Source organism: Silurus aristotelis, assembly GCF_946808225.1.
Source record: "Silurus aristotelis genome assembly, chromosome: 15".
In the NCBI taxonomy this organism is placed as follows: Eukaryota; Metazoa; Chordata; class Actinopteri; order Siluriformes; family Siluridae; genus Silurus; species Silurus aristotelis.
The window spans coordinates 1,521,400-1,537,616 of NC_139588.1; the positions used below are offsets into that span (position 1 = coordinate 1,521,400).

Below are 16,217 nucleotides of genomic sequence, written 5' to 3' on the forward strand. Positions count from 1 at the left end.
GGGTGTTCAAATACTTATTTTCCTCAATGTATATCAACACTTTTGTACATTTATTAGATATTAGAAACTAAAACAATACAAAAGTCAATAAAAAGTCATGATTATAAAAAGATAAAAATTAAATCAACACGAATTTAATCTAACAAACAAAAGTAAAAAAATACAACTATAAAGTTCCTCCTCAGAACATTGATGCTGAACCTAAAAGCTCTGCTTCAGTCTCACTATTAGAGAATGTGTGTTACTGAGGAGCAGGTCATGTGACTCTCAAAGAGATGATCTTACCTCAGTATCTCCAGTTTACAGTGAGGATTCTCCAGTACAGCAGAGAGACACTTCACTCCTGAGTCTCCTACTTTATTCTTAGTCAGATTCAGTTTTCTCAGGTGTGATGGGTTTGATCTCAGAGCTGAAGCGAGAGCAGCACAGCCTTCATCTGATACTTCACAATCACGCAACCTGCAGATACACAATGACACATACTTCACTCTCTCAGTTTCTACACATTACACATCCTGTGTGTTTTGAAATGAGTGTATATATTAAAACATTTTATTTAGTGAGAACTATCTGTTTCTTTTATGCAGTATGTGTGTGTGTGTGTGCGTGTGTGCGTGTGAAAGTATAAATACTACTCGAGTATTTATATCATTCTGCCCATTGACCTTTATCATTACATCAGCTGATATCTGATGTTGCAGATTAACATGAGGTAACAGTAGGTCTTCTATATTAGACCATAATTAGTTTAATAATGGTTCGATTGCTAAGGAGTAAAGCGTTCCAGAGAGTCACAACCTTGTCTTATGCCCCTGTTAACACTATGGCAGACAAACCACCATTGATTTTTAGCATACTCTCAATGTCTTTATATAACACTTTAACTTCTTCAATAAAACCTGTGCCAAAACCAAGAACATAAAAGGTGTTCCAAAGATATTGGTGCTCAACCCTATAAAAAGCTTTTTCCTGATCAATGGAGATGAGCCCTAAATTAATGCCCAATAGGCCAGCAACCTCTATTACATCTCCAACAAGTAAAATGTTCTCAGAAATAGACCTACCAGGCACAATACGTCTGGTCAGGATGTATGATGTCCCCCATCACTTCCCTTAATCTATTTCCCAGAGTTTTAGAAAAGATTTTTAGATCAGAGCACAACAGGCTCACTGGTCTCCAGTTGTTAATTTCTTGAAGGTCACCTTTCTTGGGTAGTAGAGTAATCACAGCTCTCCTACAGCTCACTGGTAAAAACCACTCAGCTATGCTCTCAATGAGAACATCCAAGAGATCCTCACCCAACACCTCCCAAAAGGCATCAAGTACTGGAGCTTTTCTACTCTCCATAATCTACAATACCTTCCATAGCTCTTGTGAACACAAAGGCTTCTCTAGTGCCTCCTTTGACTTTTTTGGAAGCTTCGGTAAACCTTGATAAAAACTGGCAGACATTTCCTCATCATCTTTATATTCACTCCCATACAGATCCTTATAGAACCTTACAGCCCTGTATCTTATTTCAGACAGCACTGTAAGCTCCTGCCAGTTCTCTGATCACAATGAGTGAATGTATCTACTCTGGCCATTCTTTCTTTCCAAATTAAAAAATCCCACCATTGTTTTACATTTATAAAACTCTTTCTTTTTTTCAATTCCTTTTTATTTAAATTCGAAAAACCTCTTTAAACTTCGCATCACTCAACAAAGAGACATTAAAATGCCAATAGGAACTCTTTGACCTTATATTTGATATAAACACACTACAAATAACAATATCATGATCAGAAACCCCAGAAGGACTCATTACACAGCTCTGCACAATATTAAAAGAGACAAGACAAATTTCAGCATGTGAAGGCAGAGAAAACTACATTGTTTCAAACCCCATCCTCTGCCTGAAGTTCTGATCTTCATTTAGCAGGAATTTTTCTTCACCCTCACTTCTCATTAACATCCCAACAGAATCAACAAACATTTTGCGATCAGGAAAAGAATCTTTAGCCTGCACATTTTTCATCTTTATTGATCTTTGTAAAAAAAGATTTGACTTTACCAAAAGAATAGTCACTACCATAATTTCCAGACTATAAAGCGCACCCATATATAAGCCGCACCCACTGAATTTGACAAAGATTTTTATTTTAAACATAAATAAGCCGCACCTGTCTATAAGCCACAGGTGTCTACATTGAAACTAATGAACTTTACACAGGCTTTAACGAAAGATGGGTGAAATATGTTGCGCTTCCTTTAGGAGCATAGCGGGTATTTTGGTAATAGCCTGGCGCCGCATTTTTTCCGCTATTACTGCATGTGTGAAGACGGAGGATTATGTCCCATTTTCTGATGCTCATTTCTAAGTTTCTTTGACTAACCCGTAACGCTGTTGCCAAGAAAAATAAAAATAGCACGAGTTTTGGAAACCTGTCTGTGCTTATATGATTTCTGTTGTAACTGGAGTTAGTGAGCTCCTCCCTTCACCCAGACTCAACGCGTTACAACGGCTTGTATCTAAACAGTAGCCTACCAAGAAAGTCATTGTTCACTGTCTTCCTCCTTCCTTTCACAACTATTTCTCTCGGGAGTTTATCTTTTGGCATCGTCGTGTGTTTAAAAAAAAGTTTTTTCTTCCGAAGCCGTGCAGCTCAGAACACAGGTGAGGTGCATTTTTTTTCATTTCCGTTTGAAAATTTCATTGGTCTAATGTTATGGGGTTCAGTTTTTTTGGCTTGAAGTTTATGAAATTCATAAATAAGCTGCTTCGTTGTTTAAGCCGCGGGGTTCAAAACGTGGGAAAAAAAGTAGCGGCTTATAGTCCGAAAAATACGGTACATGTCTTCCCTCTGCTCTTATTGTCCAGAGTTTCACTGTCACAATCTTCAACAGGACTTTCAACATCATCACATTCATTAGCTTGTGTTTCAGACCATTGTTTTAACTTTTCATTCCTCATCCTTACTTTATTCCTTTTTCAGGAGGTGTTTTAAACAGTGCATCCTCACTCACATAATCTGGATTCATTTCTTCTTCACTCACCTGTTTAGCTGCTTTGACAGTATCTATTACTGTTTTCCCCTCTGTCACCTCGGGTTCTCCCCCTGGCATCACTCGTTCCTGCCTCTGGCACAATAGACGCACCTTCAGCCTGATCACATTCAACCGAACCAGTGAGAACAGTATCTCCAGCCTGATCCCATTCAGCTGAACCAGTGAGAACAGTATCTCCAGCCTGATCACATTCAGCAGAACCAGTGGGAACAGTATCTCCAGCCTGATCACATTCAGCAGAACCAGTGAGAACAGTATCTCCAGCCTGATCACATTCAGCAGAACCAGTGAGAACAGTATCTCCAGCCTGATCACATTCAGCTGAACCAGTGACAACAGTATCTTCAGCCTGATCCTATTCAGCCAAACCAGTAAGAACAGCATCTCCAGCCTGATCACATTCAGCCGAACCAGTAAGAACAGCATCTCCAGCCTGTTCACATTCAGCCGAACCAGTGAGAACAGTATCTCCAGCCTGATCCCATTCAGCCGAACCAGTGAGAACAGCATCTTCAGCCTGATCACATTCAGCAGAACCAGTGAGAACAGTATCTCCAGCCTGATCACATTCAGCAGAACCAGTGAGAACAGTATCTCCAGCCTGATCACATTCAGCAGAACCAGTGAGAACAGTATCTTCAGCCTGATCACATTCAGCAGAACCAGTGAGAACAGTATCTCCAGCCTGATCACATTCAGCAGAACCAGTGAGAACAGTATCTCCAGCCTGATCACATTCAGCTGAACCAGTGAGAACAGTATCTCCAGCCTGATCCCATTCAGCAGAACCAGTGAGAACAGTATCTCCAGCCTGATCACATCAAGCAGAACCAGTGACAACAGTATCTCCAGCCTCTTCATCAGCCGCTACGTGAGCGCTGTTATCCGAGATCTGTAGATGACAGGAACTTCTAATGTGCTCCTCCTCTCCACACTTAAAACATCTTATAATCTCAGAACTTACATACACAACAAAGTCAAAGCCATCGATTCTGAATTTAAAAGCCACACTTAGATCCTCTACTTCACTTTTAAGGACCATAACAACTTTTGGTCTAAAAGAGCAGGTTTAAGTAAAGGGGATTTACAGCCTAGGGTTAGCCGGAACTTTCTTGTTTTGCGAAACATTTTTTCCATATCTACACAATTCCATTATCAACAATTCATCTTTTATAAACGGGGGAACATTGGACAAAATGATATTTTTTGCCGGTTGGACTGAGGGAATTACTGGAGTAAACGTCTCCTGAATAACAACTCTATTTTCACCACCCTGTTTACTTCCTCAATGTTCTCTAAAGAAATCACCACAGTGCTGATCCAGAGGCTGGTGTGTGAGTGTGAGTGTGAGTGTGTGCGAGTGTGCATGTGTGTGTGTGTGTGTGTGTGTGTGTGTGTGTGTGAATGTGTGTGTGAGTGTGAATATGTGTGTGTGTGTGTGTGTGTGTGTGTGTGTGTGTGTGTGTGTGTGTGTGTGTGTGTGTGTGTGTGTGTGTGTGTGTGTGTGAGAGTGTGTGTGGTCAATTAACACTAATTTAAACTAACAAAAAAACTAAAAGTTCCTCCTCAGAACATTGATGCTGAACCTAAAAGCTCTGCTTCAGTCTCACTATTAGAGAATGTGTGTTACTGAGGAGCAGGTCATGTGACTCTCAGAGAGATGATCTTACCACAGTATCTCCAGTTTACAGTGAGGATTCTCCAGTACAGCAGAGAGACACTTCACTCCTGAGTCTCCTACTTTATTCCCAGTCAGATTCAGTTCTCTCAGGTGTGAGGGGTTTGATCTCAGAGCTGAAGCGAGAGCAGCACAGCCTTCATTTAATACTCCACACTTACACAACCTGCAGATACACAATGACACACACTTCACTCTCAGTTTCTACACATTACACATCCTTTGTGTTCTCCCTCGTTCCTGCAGTGTTGGTGTGAGAACCAGTCACAGACACTGATGGAAGTCCTCGTCTAGACAGTCATGTAGTGCGAGTTGCCCGACTACAAAATGGACAGATTTGATTTGTGTAAAATAAGTTGCAGCAGATTTCTCCAGGACTTACAAAGTAAATCAAAAATATATCAATGAAAATAAATGAATTTAAAGATGATTTAATAGAGATAAATATTTGTACTGCACTTTGATTCATCTCAGACTGCTGACACAAGAAAACTGCAGTAAATGACCAGTAGGTGGCAGTGTAAGGTGTATTTCAGCTCATTTTCACAGCAGGGGATTAGAAGTAGAGCAGCACTAATGACCAAATGAATGTGGAGAAAAAAACAGAAGTAAATGTGGGATTTTTTACTCTTAGAAGAGCTTAAACATTTGCAGTTTAATAAAGAAGTTGTAAAAGAAGATGGGATGAAGGAGAGCAGCAGCACAAACACACGTCGCTCTGAGAAACAGAGAATGGAACTGGGAAGTCCAGAGCAATGCAAGCTGACACACACTTCATCATTCTGCAAACGGAGCAGAGGGGAATCTCTGACAATGAAGAATAATATGGTAAGACGTCTAGAAACAGGTTGAAAAAGCAATGATGATGATTTGAAGATGATGTGTGTGTTATAGTGGACCGTCTCCCTTCTCTTGTCCAATCACAAGATAATATTAAACCTGACCAATGATTATTGCTGTGATTGAGATTCCTGTCATTATGTGTACAAGAGGTGTAAAGGTATTGCTGCTTTCTGTTCAAAGTCATGAATCAGGTTCTTTCTCTCTGTTTAACTGGAGTTTTATTCACACATAGATCTAATTCTCAGTGCATTAATGATTAGTGGAAGTGAGAAGTTTCATTACTGATAGATTTGTTCTGGATGTTGTACTGCTACAGCAAATTTCACCTGAAAAACAACACTGTATACAACAATTCACTGCAGCTTTTAGTGAGTTCTTGTGTCTCTCAGAGAGATGATCTTACCACAGTGTCTTCACTTTACACTCAGGATTCTCCAGTAGAGCAGAGAGACGCTTCACTCCTGAGTCTTCTAGTTTATTCCAGGTCAGATCCAGTGTATTGACAGTCAGATGCAGTTCTCTCAGACTGGAGGTTTCTGAGTTGAGCACTGAGGTCAGAGCTTCTACAGAGCTTCTCTTTGTAATTTCACTGCATCTGATACTGAAGGAAATAAAAGATAATGAACAGAAATGCAGAAGATCAAACAAGTTCTCAAAGCTTCATTGCAGCGTCTCACTTTCAACATCACACACATCAGTTGAACACAATGATTAAATGGTGGAATAATAAGAATTGACAGCCGGAATGTTCAGATTTGGCTTGGGGAGAGTTTCAGCTGAGGAACATCATCACACACACGTTGTATAAACATGGACGATGAGATCCGGGAATCCAAATGGGAAAGTAAGAGAGTCTGATCTAAAAGGTTTCTAAGAGAAGAAAGGAAAAAGTCTAAAGAGTCCTGCAGAGTTCGATTCATCTGAACAGCTCAGACCTTTGATTTGTTCTCAACACTGTAACAGTAGAACAATTTCATTCAGCTTCACTTACATTGCTTTTCTGGATGCTGCAATCACAGGCATCACTCTCACAAGAATCTCATCTCTGATCTTATCTGGAGTGATGTATTTATTCAGGTCAAATTCCTCCAGATCCTGTGTTGATGTCAGTAACACAAACACCAGAGCAGACCACTGTGAAGGAGAAAGTTCACTTTGTGCTCCAGATTTTAGATACTGCTGGATTTCCTCCACTAGAGAATCATCACCCAGTTCATTCAGACAGTGGAGCAGATTGATGGATTTCTCTGCAGGATAATCTTTACTGATCTTCTTCTTGATGTACTGAACTGTTTTCTCTTTGTTCTGGGAGCTAATTCCTGTCTGTGTTACTAAGGAATGTAGAAGTTTCTGATTGGACTCGAGTGAGAGACCCAGAAGAAAGCGGAGGAAAAGATCCAGATGTCCAGTCTGAATGTCTAAAGCTTGATCTACAGCACGCCGGAACATTTCTCTGTTCCTTCATGAAGGTCAGGTGCACATACAGAGCTGCGAGATGTTCCTGAATGCTCAGATGGACAAAGCAGTACACTTTACTCTGGTGAAGTCCAAACTCCTCTCTGAAGATCTGCGTACACACACCTGAATACACTGCTGCTTCTGTCACATCAATGCCACACTCTCTCAGGTCTTCCTCATAGAAGATCAGGTTTTGTTTCTTCAGCTGCTGGAAAGCCAGTTTCCCCAGTTTGAGAAGCATTTCTTCATCGCTCTCCTGCTTCTGTAGGTACTTCTCTCTGATGATGTTGGTCTGAATGGTGAGGAAGTGTGTGTACATTTGAGTCAGAGTCTTGGGGATCTCTCCACTCTCTGCTTCACCCAACATTCTCTCTAGAACAGCAGCTGAAATCCAGCAGAACACTGGGATGTGGCACATGATGTAGAGGCTTCTTAATGACTTCAGGTGTGTGATGATCTTATTGGCCAGGTTCAGATCACTGATCCTCTTCCTGAAGTACTCCTCCTTCTGAGGGTCATTGAACCCTCGTACCTCTGTGACTCGATGAACACACTCAGAGGGGATTTGATCAGCTGCTGCTGGTCTGGAGGTGATCCAGATGAGAGCAGATGGAAGCAGGTTTCCTTTGATCAGGTTTATCAGCAGCACATGCACTGGTGCTGATTCAGTTACATCACACACTTTTACTGTCTTCTGGAAATCCAGAGATAAACGACACTCATCCAAACCATCAAAAATGAACAAAACCTTCTCCAACCTGGAAATGTCCATATCTTTCATCTCCTTAAAAAACCCTTGAAGTAGCTCCATCAGACTCAGTTTCTGCTCCTTCATCAAATTCAGCTCTCTAAAAGGAAGTGGGACTATGAGGTGGACGTCCTGATTTGTTTTCCCTTCAGCCCAGTCCAGAACAAACTTCTGCACAGAGACTGTTTTTCCAATTCCAGATACTCCCTTAGTCAGAACTCTCCTGATGGGTTCTTCATCTTGTTCAGATAAGAGCTTTTTCAGAACATTCCTGATGGGTTCTTCATGTTGTTCAGATAAGAGCTTTTTCAGAACGTCCCTGATGCGTTCTTCATCTTGTTCAGATAAGAGCTTTTACAGAACGTTCCTGTTGGGTTCTTCATCTTGTTCAGATAAGAGCTTTGTCAGAATGTTCCTGATGGGTTCTTCATCTTGTTCAGATAAGGGTTTTGTCAGAACTCTCCTGATGGCTTTGTCTTGTTCAGTTAGGGGTTTAAAGATGTCACTGCATTTAATTGGTGTGTCCTCAGTTGGGTTCCTCCTGGATGCTGCCTCGATCTGTTTCACCTCATGTTCTTTATTGACGTCTCCACTGTCTCCCTCTGTGATGTAGAGCTCTGTGTAGATCTCATTCAGGAGTGTTCGGTTTTCCTGCTTTAGCATCAATCCATTCAAACACTGAAACTTCTTCATCAGATTGAACTTGAACTTCTTCTGAAATTCATCTGCAGCAGTGGATTCTGGGTCGTGTCTGTGACAGGGTGAAGTAGGAAGACATGGTGAGACATGGGCTCCAATAATTAGAGTAGAAGCTCACATTTTTTCTGCTAGATAGATCTTTATGATGTTCTCACTGTGGATTTACTTTATTCTACTGGAGGTTTTCTATCATCTAATCACTCTGTAGTTCCTAACAGCAGAGAGCTTTAGAATAGCAGTGTGTCAGTGTCACAGTCATGGTGTTGGTTTTGATCGTACCCTGTAGCTGTGATGATGTTCTTCTCTCTTCTGTCTCCTGCCTTCTGTAGAACACTGGGAACAAAAACAACAAGTGTTAAAGATCTCAACGTTCCTCACTTTAATACTGGAGTCGAAACCTGAACACAAATTGTACTACAATAATTGTAGTGAGAGCAGGAACACTTGGAGAACACAGAGCTGAATACAACTCCAACATTGTGCACCTGGAGAATTAAATGTGCTCCCTGTTTTCATTTCCCACTTTTTCCTACTTTTCTATTCTTCCCACACAAACCTCTAAAAAGTATTGGAACAGGGAGTCCAATTCTTTGGATTTTTGCTCGACACTGAAGACATTTGGATTTCAGAGTAAAAGATGAAAATTATATAATAGATCAGAATTCCAGCTTTAGTCATTAACTGTGATTTTAACTATGAGAATTATGGGATGTTACCTGTGTACAGGTGAGAAGATTCCAGTTCTGAAGTTGCAAGGAGGTTCCATAGACCGATCACTCTTCATGGAGACACAGCTGGGTTCTGGGGAGTTTGATCTCTTTCTCTTTTGTTTACTGTTAAAAATGATAGAAATGGACATGAGACAGAATTTCAGTGTTAAAAATGTGTAGATGAATTTGTATCATAAGGTATCACAATATTTCTGTTAACTCCTTAAATTTGTTACATTTAACTTTAAATAGTCTTGCACAATTAATTGTATCACAATTGTGATGTTAGTTTGTGCGATTTTATGACAGCAATGTTGCCTTTCAATTAAATAAATAAGCGCCTGTGTGGACATATACTTTCTGAGAACAGTTTGCAGATTTTCTGTAACAAAACAAAAAAAACACCAGATAGGCACACGTGTGGTGTGTGTGTGGTCACGTGACTTTTCGGTGCGGCGCGGAGACCAGGTGCAGGTAAATACCGAACAGATCGACACTGAAATGGTCTCACACACTTACGGTAACACGCATCTTTCTTTCCTCGTATTCACGCCGACACACACACTCTCAGTAACTCACATCTTTCCTTGTACTCACGCCGGGACACACACACACACACTCGCTAAAAACGCACATCTTTCCTTCACACCAAAGCATAACCTGCATACACACCATCAGCTCTGCCCGGTATCCATCCATCCCTCCATCCATCCCTCCATCCATCCCTCCATCCATCCCTCCCTCCCTCTCTCTCTCTCTCTTTTTCTCTCTCTCTCTCTCTCTCTCTCTCTCTCTCTCTCTCTCTCTCTCTCTTCGGGGTCTGTTACGTTCTGCGTAACAGGTCAGTTTGTAGCATTTGGAACCCTGGACAAGATTCCTATTGTAACCCCACCACAATGCTCCACTCCCACACCACACAAATCATCAGCAATCTTCCATAAAAACACACAAACATATTTAATAATATTGGCTGCAAAACTGCCTGAATTTAAGTGTGTAAACACGTCCTGTATCTTAAACTTCAGCAAAAAAACAGGTAAATAATGGAAATGGGCAGCGGCAGGACATTGCGAGTTTATTTATGTGCTGAGTTTCCCCGCTGGTTCCTACCCCTTCTTCATGTCCTACGGATTACCCTCACTTTCCGGATTACCCGTTTCCTTACGGACATTACCTTCCTTATGGATAATACTTTCCTAAATGGATTATACTTCCTTAAAGGATTATACCCGCATCACAGACCAAACCAGCATTACATTTCATAACACTCCCTGTCCTCTGTTTGTGTGCTGAATGATTCCATAAACATGACAGAGTTTCTTTCGTTTCCGACTCGTGGTTGCCACCTGACAGAGATGTTACCTGTGTACAGGTGAGGGGTTTTCATTTCTGAAGTAGAGAGGATAACCCATAGACCGATCACTCTTCATGGAGACACAGCTGTGTTCTGGGGAGTGTGATCTCTTTCTCTTTCCTTTACTGTTTAAAATGATAGAAATGGATATGAGACATAATTTCGGTATAATAATAAGGTATAAAATATACTAAGGTATAATCACAATATTTCTGTTTAAAATTTATTATAATCTTTCTCACTTCTTACACACTAGGAATAGTAGCATACAGAACACAGATTGTGAACAGGGAACAAACACCCCTGCAGTATAGTTCCTTAAAAAGCCACAACCTTGTTTCATTTAACTTTAAATACAACGGAATGCTAATAGTAGCAGATCTACATAGTGCTGCTTATATCCACATGCTACCATGCCTGGAATAGGCTAAGAGCAGAAACAAACAGGTCTTCACAAAGAGACAATGGAAACATGGGAGTATAAATACAAAAACTAATCAAAAGGCAAAAAATAAGCAGTTGTGGGACATCATTTCATCAACCACTTTTTTTAAGTGAGTGCTAAAGTTTTATTCTTACCATAAATATTAGTTATTATTTCTACAGAAACTCCATAATGCAGATATGAACAGTTCATTAGCAAAATACTAGAACATGGCAGGTTACCAGTCTTTTGAGGGTGAGGTCATGTGATCTGTCCCCTGATCAGGGATCTCCATTTTTAAATGCTGAAGATGCCGATCTCTTCTGCTGGAATCAATCACATTACTAGAAAACGCAAAAACAAACATGCAGTTAAAACTGGTTGAAAATCTTCCTCTAAAGTCCCATTAGAGGTGAAAGCCATAGACATAGACACAAACGCCTCATTGGCTGCTTTGGTCCGTTGCTGCGATACGCCAATGCTGCTGCAATCTTGGTCCAGGTGAGAGTTTCCTGTAAACAAATGCACCTAAACAGCATATATAACAACATAACAATAACAGTTATAATAGCAATAACCTGACAAAAAATAGAGATATTCTGATGATTAAAAGAAATTATATAGTCTTTAATGTTAACCCAGCCATTAGGGTTGCACAAAACCTTGGAAAAATGAGGATCTAGTAGAAATCAGAGATTTATACCGGATCGGTCGAGGCAAGAGTTAAAAAAGACCATAACAGGTATCGTTAACAACAGGGTACCGGTGGAAATTGGGCTACTGTTGGCCAAAGGAGGAGAAGTAGAGGAGGAAGACGTCTACAGAGACGGCAGGGAAAGGAGAAGTGTAGGAAAGTGGAAGTTCGGGTTGGTACTTTAAATGTTGGTACTATGACTGGTAAAGTAAGAGAGGGAGCTGATATGATGGAGAGGAGAAAGGTAGATATGTTGTGTGTTCAGGAGACCAAGTGGAAAGAGAGTAAGAGCAGGAACATTGGATGTGTTTAAACTGTTTTATCATGGTGTGGATGTAAAGAGAAATGGTGTAGGGGTGATTCTGAAGGAAGAGTACAGTAAGAGTGTAGTGCGGTGAAGAGAGTTTCTGATAGAGTGATGAAGCTGGAAGTTGAAGGGGTGATATTAAATGTCATCAGTGCTTATGCTCCACAAGTGGGTTGTGAGAAAGAAAAGTTCTGAAGTGAGTTAGATTAAATGGTAGATGGTGTAACTAGGAATGAGCAATTGGTGATTGGGGCAGATTTAAATGGGCATGTAGGTGAAGGGAACAGAGGTGATGAGAAGGTGATGGGTAGGTATGGTCTTAAGGAGAGGAATGTTGAAGGGCAGATGGTGGTAGATTTAGCTAAAATGATGGAAATGGCAGTTATGAACTTATTTTAAGAAGAATGAGGAGCATAGGGTGACATAAAGGAGTGGAGGGAGGGGCACACAGGTGGACTATGTTCTATGTAGAAGATGTAACCTGAAGGAGATTGGAGACTGTAAGGTGTTGGCAGGGGACAGTGTAGATAGACAGCATCAGATTGTGTTCTGTAGGATGGTTTTAGAGGTGAAGAGAAAGAGGGGGAGAGTGAGGACTGAAAGAAGAATAAGGTGGAAACTTAAGGAGGAAGACTGTAGTGTGAGGTTCAGGGAAGAGGTCAGACAGGTTCTCTGTGGTGGTGAAGACAAGCTGGATGATTGGGCATCTATTGCATAAGTGATGAGGAAGACAGCGAGAAACACACTTGGTGTGACATCTGAAAATAGAAAGGAGGAAAAAGAGACATGGTGGTGGAATGAGGAAGTGCTGGAACATATAAGGAGAAAGAGGTTGGAGAAACAGAATTGGGATTGAAAGAGATAATAAAAGTAGGCAGGAGTACAAGGAGATGTGCCGCATAGGCATATAAGGAGCTGTATGAGAAGTTGGACCCTAAAGAAGGAGAAAAGGATTTGTAGTGATTGGCCAGGCAGAGAAACCGAGCTGGGAAGGATGTGCTGCAAGTTAGAGCAATAAAGGATGGAGATGGAAATGTGTTAACTAATGAGGAGAGTGTGTTGAGAAGATGGAGGGAGTATTTTAAGCAGCTGATTTGAGCAGGAAAATGAGAGAGAAAGAAGGTTGGATGGTGTGGAGATGGTAAGGCAGAAAGTGGATAGGATTAGTAAGGAGGAAGTGAGAGCAGAGCTTAAGAGGATAAAGAGTGGAAAGTCGGTTGGACCAGATGACCTGAGATGTTGTATGGTTTAGAGACAGTGTCATTGAGTAAAAGACAGGAGGTGGAGCTGAAGGTAGCAGAGCTGAAGATGTTGAGATGTTCATTGGGAGTGATGATGAAGGACAGCATTAGAAATTAGTTTAGTTAGAAATTAGAAATTAGTTTAGGTAGTTCATGCTGGAAAACGCTCCAATGTGGCTGAATTACAACAATTCTGCATAGATGAGTGGAGCAAAATTCCTCCACATCGCTGTAACAGACTCATTGCAAGTTATCGCAAACGCTTGATTGCAGTTGTTGCTGCTAAGGGTGGTCCAACCAGTTATTAGGTATAGGGGCAAACACTTTTTCACACAGGGCCATGTAGTTTTGGATTTTGTTTTCTCTCAATAATAAAATATTTTATTTAAAACTGCATGTTATGTTCACTTATGCTATCTTTTACAAATACAGTGAGGAAAATAGGTATTTGAACACCCTGCTATTTTGCAAGTTCTCCCACTTAAAAATCATGGAGGGGTCTGAAATTGTCTTCGTAGGTGCATGTCCACTGTGAGAGACATAATCTAAAAAAAAAAAAAAATCCAGAAATCACAATGTATGATTTTTTTACTATTTATTTGCATGATACAGCTGCAAATAAGTATTTGAACACCTGAGAAAGTCAATGTTAATATTTGGTACAGTAGCCTTTGTTTGCAATTACAGAGGTCAAACGTTTCCTGTAGTTTTCACCAGGTTTGCACACACTGCAGGAGGGATTTTGGCCCACTACTCCACATAGATCTTGTCTAGATCGGTCAGGTTTTTGGCCTGTCGCTGAAAAAACACGGAGTTTGAGCTCCCTCCAAAGATTCTCTATTGGGTTTAGGTCTGGAGACTGGCTAGGCCAAGCCAGAACCTTGATATGCTTCTTACAGAGCCACTCCTTGGTTATCCTGGCTGTGTGCTTCGGGTCATTGTCATGTTGGAAGACCCAGCCTCGACCCATCTTCAATGCTCTAACTGAGGGAAGGAGGTTGTTCCCCAAAATCTCGCAATACATGGCCCCGGTCATCCTCTCCTTAATACAGTGCAGTCGCCCTGTCCCATGTGCAGAAAAACACCCCCTAAAGCATGATGCTACCACCCCCATGCTTCACAGTAGGGATGGTGTTCTTGGGATGGTACTCATCATTCTTCTTCCTCCAAACACGTTTAGTGGAATTATGACCCAAAAGTTCTATTTTGGTCTCATCTGACCACATGACTTTCTCCCATGACTCCTCTGGATCATCCAAATGGTCATTGGCAAACTTAAGACGTGCCTGGACATGTGTTGGTTTAAGCAGGGGAACCTTCCGTGCCATGCATAATTTCAAACCATGACGTCTTAGTGTATTACCAACAGTAACCTTGGAAACGGTGGTCCCAGCTCTTTTCAGGTCATTGACCAGCTCCTCCCGTATAGTTCTGGGCTGATTTCTCACCTTCCTTAGGATCATTGAGACCCCACGAGGTGAGATCCTTAATGGAGCCCCAGTCCGAGGGAGATTGACAGTCATGTTTAGCTTCTTCCATTTTATAATGATTGCTCCAACAGTGGACCTTTTTTCACCAAGCTGCTTGGCAATTTCCCCATAGCCCTTTCCAGCCTTGTGGAGGTGTACAATTTCGTCGCTAGTGTCTTTGGACAGCTCTTTGGTCTTGGCCATGTTAGTAGTTGGATTCTTACTGATTGTATGGGGTGGACAGGTGTCTTTATGCAGCTAAAGACCTCAAACAGGTGCATCTAATTTAGGATAATAAATGTAGTGGAGGTGGACATTTTAAAGGCAGACTAACAGGTCTTTGAGGGTCAGAATTCTAGCTGATAGACAGGTGTTCAAATACTTATTTGCTGTATCATACAAATAAATAGTTTAAAAATCATATATTGTGATTTCTGGATTTTTTTTTTTAGATTATGTCTCTCACAGTGGACATGCACCTACAATGACAATTTCAGACCCCTCCATGATTTCTAAGTGGGAGAACTTGCAAAATAGCAGGGTGTTCAAATACTTATTTTCCCCACTGTATATTTAAATTAGTTTGATGATCTGAAACATTAAAGTGTAAAACATGCAAAAAAATTAGAACAAAACACTTTTACACCACTGTAGATAGATAGATAGATAGATAGATAGATAGATAGATAGATAGATAGATAGATAGATAGATAGATAGATAGATAGATAGATAGATAGATAGATAGATAGATAGATAGATAGATAGATAGATAGAGAGAGAGACAGATCGATCGATCTTTCCACAAACTCCATTACATAGAAAACACAAACGCATTATTCCGATAGAAAGTCATTTCTAGGAAAAACTCACCAGCTTTTCTTCAGCACTGCTTGTTGTTGGACATGAATCTCACTGCTTCTGGCTGCTGTTGAAGATCTTTGTGTTTTTCCAACCACTCCTCCAAATGCAGTCGAGGCTGAGAAACACTTTCACTTTCGGAAAACCGACTTGACTCTTTGAATCGACACTTTGAAGCGACTCTTTGACGAGTTGGAAACGGAATTATTTTAATCGCACTCCATCAAGTTCACTTTAATGATCAAGAACTAAAAGAGAAAGTGCTGTGATTAATAACAGCATGTAGTGGAGATGTTGTGGAGGAGAGGAAAGTCAGCCTTTTTCTCCCTTTAGAAACTGCTCCATCCTGAACTCCATACTGTCCCACTGGTGCCGAATGTGAAAGTGGGTCCTGAAAAAAGGTTTCTTCTCAAACCTTTTCAAAATTTTTATGCCCTTACTTTTAGATTCTCATTTCATAAGCGATCTTACCATCATAAGTCCCAGTGTCCTCAAACGAGTACTTCCTAATTAACAGCCAACTTCCAATTTTGTGGTACTATCAATAAAAGTTGTCAAATGTGTCATATTTAATTATAAATGTTATTAAACATATAAAAGCAAGTTTGGACATACATTTTAATGAGTAGAAAAGCCTGTTCTACTTTTATGTCTGAGTCCACTGTAGAACGTGTTCACTGAGTT

The 16,217-nt window shown here is 40.7% G+C and overlaps 1 protein-coding gene across 1 annotated transcript in view; it reads right to left on the reverse strand.

Moving 5' to 3' along the window:
• Window positions 1-15,884, reverse strand: part of LOC310738274 (uncharacterized protein) — a 259,060-nt gene extending 243,176 nt beyond the window's left edge. The window contains 11 exon segments of the mRNA XM_083563256.1: window positions 286-459; window positions 4,720-4,893; window positions 5,974-6,171; window positions 6,562-7,014; window positions 7,016-8,047; window positions 8,092-8,527; window positions 8,755-8,808; window positions 9,192-9,308; window positions 10,548-10,664; window positions 11,206-11,307; window positions 15,546-15,884. Coding sequence (XP_083419382.1) covers window positions 286-459; window positions 4,720-4,893; window positions 5,974-6,171; window positions 6,562-7,014; window positions 7,016-8,047; window positions 8,092-8,159 — 2,099 coding nt within the window. The 5' untranslated portion in view covers window positions 8,160-8,527; window positions 8,755-8,808; window positions 9,192-9,308; ... (1 more) ...; window positions 11,206-11,307; window positions 15,546-15,884.
• Between the last annotated feature and the right edge of the window lie 333 nt (window positions 15,885-16,217).